Below are 20,015 nucleotides of genomic sequence, written 5' to 3' on the forward strand. Positions count from 1 at the left end.
TATCTTATTTAATTAGTTTATTTGAAGATGCCCGAAGCCAGTAATATACAAAAGTCTTTTCTTAAGGGCTCCCAAGCAATTGAAGCTAAATTGCTTCCAAATTCAGCATTACTGGTCAGATTTCAAAATGGGCTCACTGTGTTTTTTCAGTCAGTCTTATGTTCCTGGGGTAAAAATTTTCAGCAGAAACATAAAGTATTTAAATTCTCGTGCCTTTCTGTAGATCTGCCCATGGATATTTCAGAAAGGATGGGCTACAATGCATCTCTTTATTGCTTTCCTTCTAGGGTTCTGCCTAGCAGGACCAACCATGTGTCCTTTTAAGGACAGAAGACTCTATGGCTATAAAGAGTTTATTTCTTTAGTGAATCCCATGCTTGTCTCATCCCTTCCTGGTCCCTGTTGGCTGTTTTTGGGCACAAACTGAACCACAGCAGAGCACAGCAATTGCCAGTGTTGGCTTTTCTTCTGTAGAAGACTCAGGGCCAAGGTGTCCAGTGGGAGCAGCTGGCACAAGATTTTGGTTAACTAAAATTTTGTTTTTCTTAGGCTCAGAAGTGTTGACTGATGAGCAGAGAGCTACAGAGTGTGCTAGTTAAGCTGCACAACCCACCCCTTGATGTTTTCTCAAAGTAGATCTTCAACAGTTCAAGACAAGGGCAATTGCTCCATCAGTGTAAATTAGGGCAGCCCTTGGAGCCAGCAGAAGGGTACCACATTTCTGAAAGCAAGAGTCTGATCCAAAGTGAAGTTTCCAATAAGCTTTCCCCGTCCAAAGATATTTATCCACCTGACATAGTGAGGCTCATATGTTCAAATATGTCCATCTGTCTTTGGATAATAAAGAGTGAATAATTATTTATACAATAGATAAAGCCTCTAAACAAATTATCCTTTTAAATTCAAAAATGTGTTTTCATATTGGGTGACTTCATTTAATGCTGCATTCACTTGCAAGTTTTTAGTGGATTTGAAAACATAAAAAATATTATTACATTATTCATAATTGTGTATCTATATTGTGGGGCTGCTTCACTTAGTTAGAATTTAATTGTTGACATAACTATCACTCAAGAGAAGGTTTTGGTGAATACCTGGGAGTTGTGGTGAGTTACCAGCCAGAGCAGATTTGTCTTCTTCAAGCTAATTACTGTGGTGGTTATAGGCCTTGCACTGGGGAAAGCAAAGCCCTGGCTGACTGGGAACATGCACTTGTATGTCCCATGTACATCTGTTCGCTGTGTTGAGGCTGTAGGGAGGACTTTCCACACCAAACAAGCACATTAATTTATGAGCCTACAAACATAATTTAACCTTGAGAAATGTCGTTCATCCTGTTTAAGTTCAACATGCCTGAAATTGTACATGTTCATGAGTATTCAAAAGTATCACGGACAAATCGCTTATCAAATCTGCTTTCACACACTCTCCCCGAGCCTGTCATTATGGTAGAGTTGTACAAATAAATGGACTAAAAAATCTTTGCTTTTATAAATATACTAGATGGAATTAAAATTCAAAGGAACTCAAACCCAGAGGTATTCTGTCCCAGTTCTGAGTGAGCAGTGTGAACTTTTGCCCGCATAATTGTAAAAATCCAAATCCAAGCTCTTGCTGTTTCTTCTTGAAAATTTCAGGCAGAAAAAGAATATGCACCTCTGTGCCACTTTTTTCAAAGTTCAGCCTTTGGAAAGTGAATGCAACTGTGACATTCCAGCCCTGGAAATAAAAGGATTAAACTAAATATATTGAAGAAAAAGAATATTTTCTATGATGTAGTTCCCAAATGATGTGTTTTGCAATGTAAAATACTGAAGAAACAGTTCCTCTCAAAACTATATTATTTCTAAAGACAACCCAAGTACCTGGATTTTTCGAACTTGTAAATAATGAAATGGGAGCTGTGTGAACTCAAGAAGTCTCACTCACACATTTGACTCAAGTGGCCTCCGTGTGAACCCTATAAAATGCTTTAGCTTTAAATTATCAGTTTGAGTTCACGGTCCCTGGTGGTAGCTGGAGTTCTTGCTTTTATCTGTAATTCCTTTTCTTTCAATTCTTCTTCTTTTTCTTGTCTGTTATTAGAGAGGAACCATCTGATTGAGGCATGTATATATACATATATATATTGCAATATATTGCAGTCATTGAATTCTTTTAAGAGTAAATTGTTTTAGTGAAATGTCAGAAAATCTTCGCAAACTGAATTCTCAGAGTTCCCTTGAATAATGAGGCTATTGTTAAATGATTGAACACTTCAGAGATTAATATCATGGTATGCTGGCATGCTGGTTCATACCAACTGTAATTTAACAATGAATCTTCCATAAGTAAGCAAGACTGTGAATGAAAAATTGGATTCAAGACAGCCCAGCATGCTAGAACATACAAAGCAAACAAATTCTACATTTTGGAATGATATGTTAGGGAGAGGGGAGGTATTTCCACAATATCTAAAATAATTGAATTGTTGGACAGAGGAAATTCTTTAAGTTTGAAGAACTGATTCTTTTTTTTTATTTCCAATGATGATGAGCAATGTCTTTATCCTAGGAAAGATTTGGACTTTTAATAAATCCACTGCCTTTTGAAAATTCAGGTATGCCTGGCATTATCATTTGTGACAGTAATGATAAGTAAACCACATCTCATTCTATGAAGGGTTTCAGATCCCTAAGCTGTCTTCCCAATAGTGCCTGCTATCATATAGAAAATTTAGAGGCACTGCTAAGTGTCTGCGAACAAAAGTTGCATTTTATTTTTTAAGACATCTGAATTCTTGAAAATGTGGAATAATTAGTAATTGAAGATTTAATGATGGCCCAGAAAAAGAACTGAACTGTACTGCATGAAATCATAGTTAGTAATTTGTGCATGAATTTAGTTTTCCATACTTAATTTAGCAACTGTAGAATATTTTGCTAATTAATTATTAACACTGGTTATTTGTCATGGCAGAACTGTGAGGGAAAAACATAGTTTTCTGTCAAAGTAAAAACATAAATGTAATAATTTTGATATGATGTACAATAATGTAATTAATTTTTAAATAGTCTTAAATAGCTTCAATATTTAAATATACAGATTTAATATGAATATAATACATAGCACTAATTAAGAATAAACAGCATTTAGAATAGAAACTGCAGCTAATAGCCAAGTGTCTTATTTGCAACAAGCTGAGGGAAAACTCTGTAAAATGTCAGGCTATTGTGGGGAGTGCCACATTAGTAAGTGGTGTTTTATTCTGTCCAGGGTGACAAGGGTGTGATAGCCTTATTGTAAAATCTGTCTATAGGATTTGAGGTTGAACCTACTGAAGGCAATGAAAAAGAAAGCTATCTTTGATATTTTTGAACACAAAACATGTTTTGTGTTCAAACATATTTTTGATGTTTTTGAAAGTGTTAGATTAAACAACTTAATTTCATTTATATGCTGAACAAATTCTTATTCTGATTTTGCCAAAGAAAGGGACAAGGTTAGAGGAAAAGCTAGCTGTGAATTATAAAATTATATACATCTTGCAGGTCTGAAAATTCAAGGTCTTACTGTTTCAACAAATGTTGTGTCTGTTTAAATTTCATTTCCTTTAGCTTCTGTTTTACCTGGTTTAATTTCCCAAATACTTAAAACAATTGCAATAAGCCTTCAAGCCTGTACACTCTGATATGAAATTGTTTTGCCAGGGGTGAAGGTTCATATATAGATATATAAATGCAGATTAGTTTGAATATGAAGTATCACCTTCTCTTTCCTGGTAAATATGTGTTGTCTTGTAAATACATTTCTAAATTTAATGTGAGACAAGTCTTTCAATTTAGTGAGGGTGAAGGCAAGACACATTCCTGGGCTTTAATAGCAGTAGATTTTCTTTTGGAAAGGAAAGCTAGAATTTTAACAGCAAAGGAATTTTTTAGTTATAGGTGTTTTTTTACATGCCTGTTTATTTACAGGATTATCTTTCTGAGGTTGTTGAAATTTTACAAGAAGCAAACTTCACTAAAACTTCTAAGTTTTCCCTATTCTTCAATGAAAGAGCACCCAAGGACATAAGACAGCCTTCCAGGGCTGTATTAGAGCCCTGTGATTTGAGATAAATGGTGCTTGCATCTTCTGACAAGTGGGATTTCTGAATATGATCTATAAATTGCATGATCCATAATCTAAAATAGCTTCTTAGGTTCTTCCTAACATGGAACCATTCTTCAATAGAATGGTAAGATCTTGGATTTTATTTGTCTAAAGCAATAATAGTGTTTATAGACATGTTATATAATAGTTATTTTATGGATTTCATAGCTTTTTCTCTCTCCTAGCTCTGGAAAATATATTTTCAGTGGATGTGGGACAATGGTGCCTAATTGGCCCATGTATGAGTGAAATCACTACACCCTTAGTAGTAAATATCTGTACCAGAAGATACTATTGAATATGTATATGTTGTTTCAGTGATTCATCAGTTTGCATTCTCTTGAAAATTCATGCTTCCCACATGCTATAATGCTCATTACTGTCTGCTTAAAGCTAGGCTTCTCATTGTGCTGGTAGGATCAGAACTGGAAGGTCTCTCAAAACTGCTGAGCTGCCCTTTCAGAATTTGGTGCCAACGACTCAGGGCTGGTTTAGATGTAAACCAAAAGATTTAAGAGGCCTCTCTCCCTTTTTTTGTGACGTTCCTGAAACTCTTGGACAAGCTGTCAGTCTAGATTGTTTACTGACTCCACAGAATATTCTGTGCAGAACTGGGAGAGACCCACTAGGATCATCAGTCACCCTCTGGGTGAAGAGCCTTTACTTAAACCACCCCCCACACAGCTTCAGGCTATTCCCTTGGGTTCTGTCACTGGTCACCACTGGGAAGAGATCAATGCCTGCCCTTCCTCTTCCTCACAAGGAAGTTGCAGGCTGCAATGAGGTCTCCCCTCAATCTTCTCCAGGCTGAACAGACCAAGAGACCTCAGCTGCTCCTCATATGGCTTCCCTTCTAGACCCCTCACCATCTTCACAGCCCTCCTTTGGACACTCTGTGTTAGCTTTATACTTTTCTTAGATTGTGGCACCCAGAACTGCACACAGGACTGGAGGTGAGGCTGCCCCAGTGCAGAGCAGAGCAGGACAATCCCCTGCCTTGCCTGGCTGGTGATGCTGTCCCTGATGCCCCCCAGGACAGGGTTGGCCCTCCTGGCAGCCAGGGCACTGCTGACTCTCATTCCACTTGCCATCAACCAGGACCCCCAGGTCCCTTTGTGCAGCACTGCTCTCCAGCCTCTCACTCCCCAGTCTGTCCGTACACCCAGGGTTGCCCTGTCCCAAGCACAGAATCTGTCGCTTTCCCTTGTTAGACTTCATACTGTTGGTGATTCACAGTCCTGGGATTTGTCTAGGTCTCTCTGCCCTTGCAAGAAACAACAGCTCCTCCCACTTTTGTATTCTCTGCAAGCTTAGCATCCCTTCCTGTCCTGTGCCCAAGCCATTTATGAAGACACTGAGCACTGGGCTGAGGATGGAACCCTGTGGAACCCCACTAGTGACCATGCCCAGCTCTATGTCCCCTCATTCACTGTGACCCTTTGTGCACACACAACCCATTCCCACCCATTGCAAGACGTGTTTATCCAGCTGTGTGCTGGACATTTTGTTCAGTGGGATACTGTGAGAGACAGTGTGAAGAGCTTGTATTTTACTGAGTGAAGGAATGATTTTTGTAAACATGACAGTGCTGTGAGGGGCATGTATTTTATTGTTGTATTTTTGTGTGAATATGAGAATTTTGTCTTAAATTTTCAGGTTTTTTTTTTTTTAATTAAAAATAATATTCAGAGAAAGGGCAATAAAGCAACTCAGTCTTTAAGGGACAGAATGTCTTATATTTTGGGGAAAAAATGTAAGCATTTAAAATGCCATGCAGTAGATGAAATGCCCAGAAATTATAATGCAAATATATTAAAAAAAATTTGAGTGAATTTCCCCTTTGTATGTGTTTGGATGTTGTAAGTTCATGTCACAGTGTATTATAGGAAAAATGTCTCTCCAAGAAATTCAACAGCAGTTCTTTCCATACTTTAGTTCTTCATAATGTGGGCTTTATTTTCTCCCCAAACCCATGATTTGCCTAATAGAGTCTGCTTTAAACAAAATAAACCTGGTTATGCTATTTAGATATTAATTTACAAGAATGAAAGAGCCTCAGAGTTGCTTATCTAAATCCAATTACTGCTGGTCAAATTCATCCCAGTACAAAAGTTCCCAAGATAAAAGCACACATTACCTAAATGCCCAGAAACGCAGACAGTTTTCAGTTGGGTGGATTGTGCTTGGAGCAATGCTTGAGGCCTTGAGTGAACTCAAATGCTGGGGATGTAATTATTAAGCTCTGAACTCAGAAATTACTTGATAACTCCATTGGTTTTTACTAAGCAAGGAAGAGTTCTGTATGCTGGCAACTTGAGTTTCAATTCCAAGCTTCACTTTTTTTTGAAGCATACAAGCAGTGGTTGGAATTGGGTAAAAGCTGTATTTTGTACATGCCTGTGCACCCGGTGTCTTGTAGAGGAGGATGGCAGCACAAGTGCAGCACAGAGTGGGGTGAGTGGTGAGAGATTTATCCTGTCTGCTCCTGCAGACATTTTGTGTTACAGACTAGATGTGGCCAGCCTCAAGGTTGGCTTGAAAGATGGAATATGCTGTGCCTGTCCCAGAGGTTTTGTTTCCCATAATAACATGGAAAAATTGAAAAGTTTGCATGGCCCCCACCAGCTTGGCCTCCCAGGAAATCCATTTTTTGATGCAGCAGCTCCTGGTCACAGCTGTTGCTCAGCCAGCTTCTTCTCTTGGCATGTCTGCAACCAGCAGTGGGGTGGGTGGCACCTGGCTCCTCTGCCTCTTTCTTAGCTGAATGTCACTTGTCCCCTAACCCTAGCTGTCCACTTCCCTTCCCTGCACCCTAGCTTCCCACAGGCAGGAGGAGAAATGGCTCAAATTCTTTGTGTGTTTGAGACAGCAGATTCTCCTCCGTTTGGGGTTGGCTGTGGGTAAGGTTCATGCATCTTACAAGGGGTATCACTCACAGCTGAATGGTTTCCTTCAGGAACTATCTCCATTTTAACAGCAGTTATCAAATAACTTCCTGGAAATGAGCGCGTTGAGCTTGGTCTGCAGTGTAAGTGCTGATCGACCGCCTGCCTGAAAGCTCTTAAAATGATCTGCTTTGATGTACATACATTAAGGGCTTATTTTGCAATGCTTGCATCTTTGCTGAGTCTGCTGAGTAGTCTGAAAATGTGGAGTGCAATGGCATGAGGCTCTCAAGAATGCTTTTTGACATAGCTCTATATCCAGGACTGAACAGGGAGATTGTTTCTTTGTGCAGAGCTCTTCCCTTAGTTCTGCCTTTTGTGTGACATGGTGTCAGTTACTGCTGTTTGTAAGTGAAGAGTTTTTAAGTGACCTTTGTAATTTTAATAGTGTATGTGAGATGACTTCAACAGTTTCACTGATATATACAAGATAAAGTAGAATTGGTTATGTTTCTAACAAGGTATTTCCACCCCCAACTGAATGTTTTCTTGGAATGTAAGAGTGGCTGGGCTGGGCCAGATAGGAATTTGTTTCAGCAACTGGGGAGGTGCCTGATGTTAAAACAGGGACAACATATGATGATGCTACTCTGGTATCCTCTCACAGTTTCTGGTGGTATGTGACTTCCAGGGCACAAATGTGTCTTTGCTTTTAATTTCATGATAGATTTTCCCTTCTAGAAGCTGTCCAATAGCTTTTTGTAGAGTGATGTCTCTGTTGGGGCATCAGTGTGGGCTGTGGCAGTATTTCCCCAACATAGCTCTGTATTTTGGAACCTGCAGATTTTAAACTATAATTTTCTGGGCAGTCCTTATGTATCATGAGAAACAACAAAGACAACTAGTCACTATTTCACTGCATGGGTTCTTCATTAATGTGGTGAAGTCCTAGTCTGTGCAGTTGCTCCTGAAGCTCTTTCAAAATCTGACCACCTTTCCAGGAAAATTATTACGTAAAAAAGTAATAATATAATAAGTAATAAGTAAGTAATAATAATAAAATAATAAGTAATAATAATAAAATAATTTCCAGGAAAATTATTACGTAAAAAAGTAATAAAAGCATAATCGAATATAAATAATTACAATGATTTTTAAAAGCACTTGAACAATCTTGTTAGTGGTTACTGTACATTTAGATAACACTTCAGGAAGAGTGCCTGGAAACCTTTTGAACAGCAATTTCAATTCAGATGCTCAATAGACACATTCCTGAGGTAGCCAGCTCAGATTCATTACGTCTATTTCCTTGGATAGCGTGATACAGTAGGTTATCATTAACGATACAGCCATTGTTTTGAAGGGTTGAGGCATTGAGGTAGACTCAATTCAGTCATCCTCTTATGACCAGAATTTTTGATTGGATATCTTTGAAAGAATACTTCCATGAGCTGTACTCAAGAGAAAATAAAATAGTGCTCACACTTTCTCACAAGGGAGACCATACCTGTTATTTCTTTACATTAATGATATCAGTAATTTGTAGAACACAGACGTGCAGGCTGGTGAATTTTGTAATGATTTCCATTTAAATATAAGAGAACAACAGGTAAAACTCTTGTGATGTATTTTATCCTTATTTTTGTGAACATTCCCATTGAATACTTTTTTTTTTTTTACTTCTGGGTGAATCAAATTACAATTAAAGGCAAAACAAACAGAAAGCCAAACAACTTTGGAGATGAGCTATAGCTTAATACCACACTTCACACATGAGAGAAAGAAATATGACTGCATTTGTAGGAACAAAATACCTTCCTGATTTCATGCAGCACACAAACTAACATTCTTCATCAGAACTGATGTTCTGATTACTGTAGAATAATTACTTGAAATATTTAGTAAAACAGTGTCCAAATTAATTCCAATTACTTTCTTGTGGTAACACTCAGGGTTTATAGCAGTAGATTAAATCGCCAACATATGGCTAATTGCCTATAACAGTGTTTGTTATTGTGGTGTCTCTTACCACTCTGATGTCTGTTTTTGCAAACCTGAAGGTGTGCACATAACTTTGAATGTGGGGAGAAGCATTTCCTGACCAAAACAGAATTCTGTGAGTAAAATCTCTAGTGCAATGAAATGTTTGCAGGATCGCAGTATGCAGCAAATAACTCTGTGAAATCTGTAATAAAAGCAGTGGAACCACAAATGCCTGTCTCTGCTGGCAAGAAATGTAAACTTCTTGCTCTCACGTGACTTGGATGGAACAACATATCAATTCATTAGGAGTGGCTGGACTGAAATGGAGGCTGGGTGTCGGTTTTTATTGGCGGAAGTTTAGGTAGAAGTTGTGTTTTATTTGAGGTTGTTGTGGGTTAGCCACTGATTTTTGTTGGATTCTTTTCCCATATATCTGTCAGAGGTGCATTACTGTACAAGATAGGCGTGTTTTTGTGTGTTTTTCATGTACTTGATATTAAATCTAAGTAAATCAAATAAATGAAGATGCGCTGCAAAGGCCAAATTTCCTGCTGGGTAGGTTGACCCACTGAACAGCCATAAATCACTGAACTGAATTTTTCTTTGCGTTCTAAAAGCACGTGCTCTAATATCTTTGAGGCCAAAGTCAACTTCAGGTACTACCATGAAGAATTATAAAATTAAGTGGAACATGAGTGAGTATTAAGGCCCCAATTCTAGAAACACCAGAGGTTAGAAAAGCGTGTTATCTCATGGTTAACATTAAATTTCTTATATACTTGGTTGGAGTGGAGCTAGCTATGGCAAAATAGATTCTCAACTACCTACCCATCATAGTGCAGTGAACAGTGGATTGCGACTGCTTTCAGAGCCCAGAATCCTTCTGGTCTACAGAGTCATCAAAAAAAAGGGAGAGAGGTGAAGGGAAGGAAGACTTCTTTGACTTTTTTGGTTCCTAAAAGATATCTGAATTGGGACTTGACTTAGTTTACACAAATTATTAATACCCTTAGGTCAGATTTTCCTCCTTCTCCTGACTAGTTTCAGACCTAAACAAAATGAAACAAAGCATGCTTTTCCTCCTCAAATGAAAGTCAAATGCAAACAAATGCTTTTGTGTATTCTTAGGCAAAGGAAAAACAGTGAAATGGGAAGTCTCACTTTCCATCTCTCTTTACGTTGCTTTCATGAGTGATCACAGTGCCCTTTATCTTAAGCTGAATGGCTACATGGCACTTGCAGTATGAAAACTTCAGTGCAGAACTTTGTCTCAAATTTTTTGCTGGTATCAAAGAGTATGTTTAGTTAGGCCATTCCCAGTCTTTCCTGTAGGTGCCACTCCCCTTCATGAGGTATTTAAGTGTTTTCTTGATTCCAGAGTGAAATCCAAGGGTCTCTTTTATACTCTGAGTTATGGTACCATTCCCTCTTTGTCTCCCTGGGTTTTTTTGACTGGTTTTCTCAGGATTTACTGACCCATAGGACAAAGAAGAATGTGTTGTTGAATATGTGCTACAGTGCTCTAGCTGCCCTTAGAATTCTTGAGTTCTTTTCTGTATAGTGGTAGACATGGATTTCCTCCTGAGGCAGAGATGGGAATAGCGGCAAGGTTTTCCACATTCTGGTTTCTGGATTGCAAGTAGAGGTCACTAACACTAAATTTATATCGCTGTTAATAGAGATTAACCAAATAAGCATTTCTCTGCCATACGTTTCAATGGTTTATAATTGGTGTTGGTTATTTTCCATGGGTGTTGCTTTGCCATTAGAAGACATAATTTTCTTAAATCTTTCTTAGTAATATGTCCTTTGTGGATGTAGAAACTTGTGTTTCATGGAAAAGTCCTCCAAATGAAAGCCCAATATATCAGAGTATCAATAATGCAATTTAAAAAAATGTAGGAAAGGGCATTTTAAGGGAAGTTCTCTTCAATGAAGACCAAGATGTATCAGTGATTTGAGAAATAAAATTATTTTACTTAGTCTTCTGATGTCTGATGCTCATCCATAAATGCCATCTTCTGTGATCTTTTACCTGGATTTTGTGATACTATTAAGTCTACATTTTTAGTCTTAACCTCTGTGAGGTAAACACAGATACCTATTTTATGGTCTGGTTGCTTTATATAACAAGTTGTAGCTGCTCAAATTCCCTCTTCACTGTGCTTAGTCTATCAAATTGCAGTGCAGTGCCATGCTATCTATGGGAGGGGATATAAATTCAAATGAGTGTTAACATTCATCTTGACAAGAGCTGGGAGATGCTCACAAACCTCAAAGGTTCTGTTTATCCAAACTAGGTAGAGTGTATACACATAGACATGGATGCACATATGAGCACTGCTGTTGATCCCTGTGTATAAAAAGTGACCATAATTCCTGCATTTTCATTAATCCTGAAGATATGTGGTCCATCTGTATTTAACCTAAACAAATTTAAAATAATTTACTCAAAGAAGCCTCTTTACTAGTGTCCTAAATTCCTTCCTATGATTGGCATTTACACTGGCAGTGCATGGACCAGAGATGGACAGGTTGTGGCAAGTGCTCTTGGGGAACTCGAAAGGTGTTTGAGCTAGTGGCATAAGGGATCTCTCCAGGATATCAGATGAACATTTTTCAAGAGCTCTAGACTTCTTCCTAGGATATGTGTTATATATGCATGCAAAAATCACTACGTACTTTACTAAAATATGGTAACTTGTACTTCTGATTTTTGTTTTCTCCATAGGTATGGGAAAATTGTATCCACAAAGGCAATTCTTGACAAAAACACAAATCAGTGCAAAGGTACGTGCAAAGTGTCCACCCTGTGAGTTCATTATCAGCTTGAATGATTGACTGGTGGCTTGACTGCCAAAGCTCTGGCTCCAACTGTGCAATCAACATAATTCACTGTATATTACAAACATATTTAATAATGCCAAAGCTTTGAGTTGTGCTTCCAGTAACATTGCTCATTAATTTTTTTCATTAACAAACAAAATGAAAATCACAAATCAGAACAAGTATCAAATTGCTTCGGCAGAAAAGTAAATTGCCTTCTAACCACATAGTGCTGTCTGATTTGAATGATATCATCAGTGATGCAAATTGATTTCCTATATAAAACTTAGAAACCTTTGGGAAAAGTTGGAAAAGGAAAACCTGGTCTAATTTTTATATTTTTGTAAAGTCTTGGCATATGCTAATAGAAGAAGAAAATATTTTTTATGACATAATTAGATCTACAAGTTGCAATACTGAGATATAGAAGTAATTCCTCTTCCAGTTTTATGTTCCTAATTTTTTTCCTAATGTATGAAAATATTTTTAAATGAAATATAGCGTGTTTTGTGTGTGTGTGTGTAGCTATATTTGCTGAGGAAAATATTGACTAATGTGTGTAGTACTATCTCAGGACTAGAATTGTTACTCATTTATGAGTCTGCAGTGTCACTGAGTCTGTGACAGAGAAGCTGTGCCTTAAAATGATTCTGTAGCATTCCACCAGTGGTGTACAGAATACTTTTGGAGCAATAAGATCTGCTAGAATGGGTTCTCCTGAAAAGAAACACATCCTGGAGAGCATTTCTATATTCATTTGTAAAAAGAAAAGGCGTTGCATTTTAGGACTGTCTTGTGAGTGGCCAGATACGGGGTGAAGAGAAGCAGCAGAGAAGCATTCTGGGGAGATTATGGGATGGGAGAAAAATTCTGCCACCCATGCCAAAGATGTTTTTGAGATTTGTAGAACTGTGTGACCTTATCTATTGCTTGCCAGAGACAGCATTTATTAGCTACTCAGGAGAAAAGCAAGTTGGAAGACTGCAGTTCTAGACTTAGAAAACTCTACCAACCCAGCTGGTCATGGGCCATTGTCATAAGCTGCACTGCTGTGCATTTGCTTTTGCCTGAATGTGTGTTTGATTTCCTTGGGGCACTCTCTTCTGGCAGAATTCTGATAACATCACTCAGTATTCCTTTGAATATCACACCAGGAACAAGACCTCATTGTGTTTGGGGTTTGGTATTGTTTTTTCTTTTTTTAGTATTACATTATAAAGGAATACCCTTGTGAGCAGAACTTCCTTTGCTCCCATTGCCAGTGGTAAACAAGGAAAGGAGTGGATCTGTTTGTGAAACACAAAATGTGAAGTGAAAATATTGTAAAGAATATGAATGCTAAAATTTTGAGAAAGAAAAATTTCTGGGTTTAGTGTTCTTTATGTTACAGTTAGCTTTAAGATTATTTTAATAGGAGCCATATAACAATGAGTTTGTATTTTCTGTTCGTTTGCTTTCATGCTGTTGTATTACACTGTAGGGCAGAGATATCTATTTCTATTTTCATAGATGGATCTTTATGACATAAGCAGTGCCATTAAAAGATCATAAACATAATTGGATTTATTAACAGTTTGCTTTATGGCATAAAAATAATAGATGTTTTACTGCTTTAAATGCTGGGTACAATTTTCTTTCTCTTCAGTAAGGCTGCCAAAAAAAGCCAAAAACCTTCCCAGGAATCAGAAGTGGAAGGGACCTGAAGAGGTCAGGACCTGCCTTGGGGCAGGATCAGCTCTAACCCACTGCTGAGGAATATTTCTGTAACCTTCGCTCAAAGGCCTCCAGTGGTGGAGATTCCTTGAGCTCCTCAGGCAATCTTTGATAACACTCCCTCTCCTCACTATAATGAAGCATTTCCTAATGTATAACCCAAATCTCTCTTGATGTAATTTAAGTCTATTGCTTCTTTTCTTATTCCCAGTGGACATGTAGAACAGTTTATTCCTTTCCTTTTTGCAGCAAACATACATATTTGAGGACTGATCTGTATCTGCCATATCTTTTCTTTAGACTAAACACTAGTCATTTAACTTTTTCCTTTAGGGCAATTTGTTTTAAATTTCTCAATATATTGCTCTTTGCTGGTCTCTCTAATTAGCTCATTCCTTACCTGAAGAACTTGGAGCTGGGCATAGGATTTTAGATGGCCTAAATTTGATCATTTTAGATAGTATAGAGGGGTTTCATTTGTTTTCTCTGTGATCACGTCTCTCCTCTTTACTGATGTATACATATAAATAAATTTATATGTATTTAAAATATAGATGCATCTCTGAGGCACAGGGTGTTGCATGAGAAAACTGGTGCTGGTTTATGCTGAGAGATTCTGTGCAGCCCCTGGTTTTGTTACTCTCTTCCAATACTGCTGCCAGCCGGGCGTTCCTTATTGCATGCTCTGCTCTGGATTGTTGATTATTCCCTCCTAGAGCTAGAGCTTTTCACTTGTCTGTATTGAATTTTGTCCTATTTTTTTCCTGTGGTCTCCTTAATTTACTAATATTTGAGTATAATCTTAAGCCTCCAGAGTGCTTGCAGCACTTACCTCTTTAGTATCCTCTTCACAGTTAATAAATGGTTTCTCTAATCCACTGGACAAGATAATGTGGAAAAGAGTGAATAATGACAGACCTGGGGAAGACTTTTGAGGAAACCCTCTCAGTACACTAGGTAGTGCAATACTGAGCCATTGAGAACTTATTTTTTAAATTGGATCTAATCAGTTTGACACCTACTTCACAGCATTTTCAGCTAGGCCTTTTTTCCTCCTATCTGCTGAAAGTTGAACTTGAAACCATCTCTAAAACAGTGGAGTCTACATCTATTCCCTAGAAAAACCCAGCAAAAATCAACAGAGAGCAACAACCACCAACTGCGCCCCCACAAAACACAATCCCCCTTTCCCCCCAAACCCAGAAAAACCCTAAACAAAACCCAGTATTCAAACATCCCAAAAGGAAAAAAGCCACACTATTTGTTTGCTCCTTTCCAGTCTTTTGAGTCTCACTTACTTTCTGCCAAGTAAGAGATTATCTTGTTAAATGAGCACATCATCCTGTGCTCTGTAACCAATGAAGTAGGGTGGATTAAATTCAATGATAAAAATTATCACATGATTAGTGATGTCAGAATTTATTTCAGTGTCATTTGTACGTTGATGAAGGCATACAGTAAAGCTGAAAGTAGAAAGATTTAATTTAGCAAGGAAATTATTTCAAACCTCCATGTAACAGCAGATCTGTTAAAAGAAGTGTTAGCTTTCCATTTGGAGAAATAAGGAAGACATTCAGTGATGTACTTTAAGTCATTATCCATTATTCCTCAGATTTTTAAGGAGATACCCACCGCATTCCTGCCATGATAAGGAGCAGTGTTATCTCAGGATTTCTCCCTGGTCTGAATTAAGCAGTCAGATCTAAAGTAATCATATAGGCTGCAAGGGAGTTTGCTAGGGACACCTTTTGACACATAACCTCTCATTTTCAGATTGTTCTTTGTTGGTGGTTTAGCTGCTAAGTGAGGCAGAGGAGAAGTAACCATCACCCTGTAACAGAACAATATATAAAACCAAATAAGCACAGTCATGACAACATGGCCAGAAATCTTTGAACAAAGCAAAGAACAAATACATATGGAGAATAATGAAAAACAGACACATGATTCATTCAGATGTTCAAACACAAAACCCCTAATGAACAAGTTGGAGAGTTTTGGCTGCCTTTGCTTTTTCTCTTTCCCTCCCCTCTCTTCCTCTTCCCCTTGCACATTTCCCCTTCTGGGCCTACTGTATTTGCTAATTTTAAAAGTGGGAGAAATGAAATAAAAGAAACCATTCAAGAGAAGTGTTAATCTGAAACGTGTAGACTCTTCTCTTTCCAGCCCTCTCCCCCACTCTCTCCAGCCTGGCTTGCCTTCGGTAGACCTACGTGCTCAGAGCTGAGGGAATGAGTAATGGTTGTTTCACAGTACAGTTTCCATACCTCATAGCAATGGAATACAGAACAGTTAATCTGCCAAATACACAAGCCCATTTCTTAGAGTATGAATTACTGTCATCTGCGTCTGCCCTTGCAGACACTGTAATTGCATGCATGCAGATTTGCTTCCCGGTTTAATCAGGGACTTGCATGATTTTGAGTATTTTGCTAGTACCTTAGAAGATGAGCACAGGAGAATGACTAAAAGTCTGAAATTCCACCTGTGGGATTTTTTCTTTTTAAGAAATAAAACCTATTAAATTTGTAATTTGTTGGAGGCAAACACTTCTGTGGTATATTCTTCATTTTATGTATCTTTTTACAAACCATGGGTGACTTGATATGTGGAATAGCAGTGTTTGTCTTAGGAGGGAAATGTGCCTAACGTGATGAGGGGAACTGCAGAGACTCTGTTTATAATTTTAGTATTTCATTATGACATTTTCCTGGTTGAGAAATGTTAGCAATGATCTATTTCTTTTTAAAACATTAAAACTGTGGATGCAGATATGCACTCATTAGGATTGGGGTAGGTTTATTGGGGTAGGTTAAAAAAAAATGCCATGAGGTCATCTGTGTTAACCCACCATATATCACATACAGTTTTATTTCTCCAGTTGCTTTGCTGTTTTTAGACCAGGACGTAAAATTTACCATGACCTATTTTATAAATTGAGAGTTTATTTGTGTAACAAAAATGGAATAACTGGAGGCTTACTGTAAGTGCTGGAGATAATTGGAATGGCATGATAAAGTGATGTTTCATATCTCCCAAAAGGAGTCTGTCCTGCCTTGTGTCAGTGTTGCTACTCATATGCTTAAGCTCACCAGCATCCCTAAATACTCTAATGCATTGGAGCTTAATGAGCTGGAGGCTTCTGCTCTGGTGTTCTGATAAACAAAGCTTGTATTTGTATAGTAGATATACCTTGGTATGTGTGTTATATTAAATACTTTCAAAGCTTCAAATTTTACAAAGTATTCTCTGGACATATTCTGTCCAGAGAAGATGGAGTGAAGTTTATTTGTGATTATATGAAATTATGCATTTTTACTTTATATTTTTAAATTCATATTTTTAAGATGGCACAATTTGGTTGTGACTAGGAATGTGAAGCAAATCTATGTAAAATAATAAGCTGGTGGGAAAGAGCTAAGCTACATAGAAAGCTATTTAGTTAATAAATTTTATTTATTGGGAATAAGCTCGAATTACAATAACTGTGCTGTGTAATTTATGATTCTCAGAATTGCCATTTTGAAAGGGAAAAAAATCCAGACAAGTGGGTCTGTGCCTGATCACAGACTGTAAACTGTTCACACTAGGAGGGCATGCACAGTGTGCTTCAAGGGGAAATGGATCTTGTAGAAAGTAAATAATTTGTAAAACAGACTTATTTAATTTTGAAACGCTAGACTTGTGTAGCTAATAAATCAGTCCTGTTTTCAATGCCAGAGTAGGAATAGATGTGCTGGTTTTTTGTACATTAATGTTGTTTGTTCACTTTTTTTTTTTTTTCTTTTTGATCCACTCCAAAGCATTATGGAATCAGTGGCATAATAGTTCTCAAGTTATGAGAAGTGTGGCAATATGGAATATTTTAATTCAGCAGGTTTCCTGACAGTGAGGAGTTTGTGAAAGCCGGACAATGCCGAGTGTCCGAGCGTGGGGCAGACGCAGTGAGTTCTGTCTGTGGCTCTGCTGGTCCCTCTCACCACTGACCTGCAGCAGCCCCAGCTCATCTGCTCCTTCTGCTCCTGGGTCTCCTGAACAGAGTGCACAAACAGAGTTGTACCACTTTTGGTTAGCAAGCCAGCTGATAAAACCAAATCTGCAGAGATAAAAGGACAAAGTCTTCAACAGTGTCAATGAGTCCCCATTTTGAAACAGTTGAAAGGAAAAAAGTGAACTTGCAGTGCTGTGTGTTTTGATAAGATACATTAAACAGCATGAGGCTAATTATTTAAAATTTGTGAATATTTGGAAGTTTTTTGTCTGTTTTCTGAGAGGTTTTTTAAACTTCAGAGTTTTTTTTTTTACTTTCACTCCTGTGGTTTTTATGAGTAATGGTTGAAATAATTTTTTTTCTGTTTAAATGAAAAAGTGATATTACTATGGAACCACATGAGACCAAGAGTCAAGTCTTAAAAAAAGGAGGTGTCTAAATACCATGATGGCAGGCATACATCAAAATGAAGTGAAAGGAATTGCCAGTAAAAAAAACATGAGTTCCCTAATGAATGAAGTCCAAATCCACACCCTAGCTTAGCAAATAAAAATTTGTTTGATCTCTGGGCTCATGAGCTATGATGCCCTGTAAATCTGACCACTTTAAGAAGTTAGCAGGAACTATATGGGGGGGTGGGAAAGCTGCATATATATATATATATATATATATAAAATAACTACATAGTTGTCTCCTTTAATTTACAGATTATGTGTTCATGGGTGTTTAGGTATCATAACAAAGCTATTTTCCTGGCACCTGTTGGGTTGGCCAGCGGGCATTGTTATGTCTTGGCAAACGTGCAAGTGTTTTGCAAAATCTCATTTTAGCTTGGAGGTAGAGATTCTCCTGTCTGTATATTTTTGACTGCTTTTCACATCTGCTGAAGTGAAATAGGAAAGGATTCAATGAGTTGTGCCCAACAAGTCATGATAGCTGGAGCACACCAGCACTGGGCAGTGCATCACTGTGGTGAGGACTGAGACATACCCACCCCAATGCCTGCAAAATGCACCTCAGCAAACATTGTTGTCTGCCTCTAAACAGTGCTCTGTCTTGAACAAGACCTCTAAAAGTTGTTTAGTGAGTTTAAAGCCAGGTCCTCTACAGAGAAAACTCCTTCCTAATTAGTTCCCCAGACACTTTCTTAAATGGCTTCCTTGCAATTAAGGAAAAAATTTCCTGGGTCATTATCTTTTCATAAATGAACTCATGGCCTAGCAAATATTTTATGTAGGGAGACCCAAGATGCTGAAGTATTCGGTGACATATCTAATCTGTGATTATTCTTAATTTACTGCTTCCAAAATCTGCAAGCCCATATCGCTGACAAATAATTGGTTAAACTTTGTTTCCTTCCAGAGAAATAAAAAAGTAAAATTTCCATTTGTACACAGTGATTAATGTTTTGATTCATTGGTCTGTATAAAACTTTGCCAATAGCTTGGCATGCACTTGAAGTGCATTTTGGGACTGGGTAATGCTAGTAGGCTCTTAGTGGTCTCAGCAGACTTGAAAATATCCATTTCATAGCACAGAAATTAACAGAAGAGATTTTTTTTTTTTATCTGAACAGCGGTTCATAATCAGCTTTGTTGAAAGCTTCCTTACAATGCCTTGGCTTTTTCAAATGACTTGAAGAATCACTTTGCCTAATTTTTTTTTTCTGATGCCATGATACAGCATCCTATACACCAGTAAATCTTTTTGGTCTCTGGTTGCCTGAAGGCGAGTCATCTCTTCCAAAAGGGATGGCTCTCTGTTCAGAGGTTACTTTCTCAAAAGTCTCAAGACCTTCAGGACAGCAGCTGACCTGTAGAAACCTGGGGCAGAGGCAGGAGGAGGCCAGTGCTCAGCTCCTTAGTTTTGCTAGAGCCTACTCTGTTGAGCTCTCTCAGAGTATAGAGCATATGCAAAACATATGCTGCCTTGATATAGTGACAATTTGCTAATGAATCCAATTGACAGGCTCTTATTGAGTGTGGGTACTCAACAGGAACCATTCTGAATCAGATCTGTGAATTACAACGCGACTTCATTTCTGTGGTTTGCCAGCAGAGAGGTCACTGCTTGCTTCTCCCCTATTACTGCACACCCCCTGCTTTTGTTTCAAAGAGTAGTGTTCACTTACCCAAGTGAATTAAGTAGATGTTCTCTTTCTTGGTAGAGGGTGTACTGTGAAACACTAAGAGACTGGACCATCATTTTTATTACATATTACATCTGTCTTTCCGGGTGTCTGAGGGCTGCCTGTCTGGAGATGGTGCAGGATTGCTTGAGCAGGAATAGATGAGCAACACAGGAGAAAAATCATAACTGCTGGCAATAAAGATGTAGTTCCCTCAATGCTGATCGAAAAACCCACCCACACCCCTTCTGGGAAAGGAACTGCCAGGCATTAATAGTATTGCTACATGTATTTAGGCTATGGTAGCCATATACAGGTATGTGAGCACTGAAGCTTTGGGTGCTAATCAACACTA

At 38.1% G+C, this 20,015-nt stretch overlaps 1 protein-coding gene across 7 annotated transcripts in view; it reads left to right on the top strand.

Moving 5' to 3' along the window:
- RBMS3 (RNA binding motif single stranded interacting protein 3) overlaps nucleotides 1-20,015 on the top strand; it is a 705,639-nt gene that overhangs the window by 372,235 nt on the left and 313,389 nt on the right. For all 7 annotated transcript variants that reach the window (XM_077177065.1, XM_077177068.1, XM_077177076.1 and 4 more), the window contains one exon: nucleotides 11,734-11,792. In XM_077177065.1, the coding sequence (XP_077033180.1) occupies nucleotides 11,734-11,792 (59 nt within the window). The remainder of the gene's footprint in view (nucleotides 1-11,733; nucleotides 11,793-20,015) is intronic.

The sequence above is a fragment of the Agelaius phoeniceus genome, chromosome 1, assembly GCF_051311805.1.
Source record: "Agelaius phoeniceus isolate bAgePho1 chromosome 1, bAgePho1.hap1, whole genome shotgun sequence".
Classification (NCBI taxonomy): Eukaryota; Metazoa; Chordata; class Aves; order Passeriformes; family Icteridae; genus Agelaius; species Agelaius phoeniceus.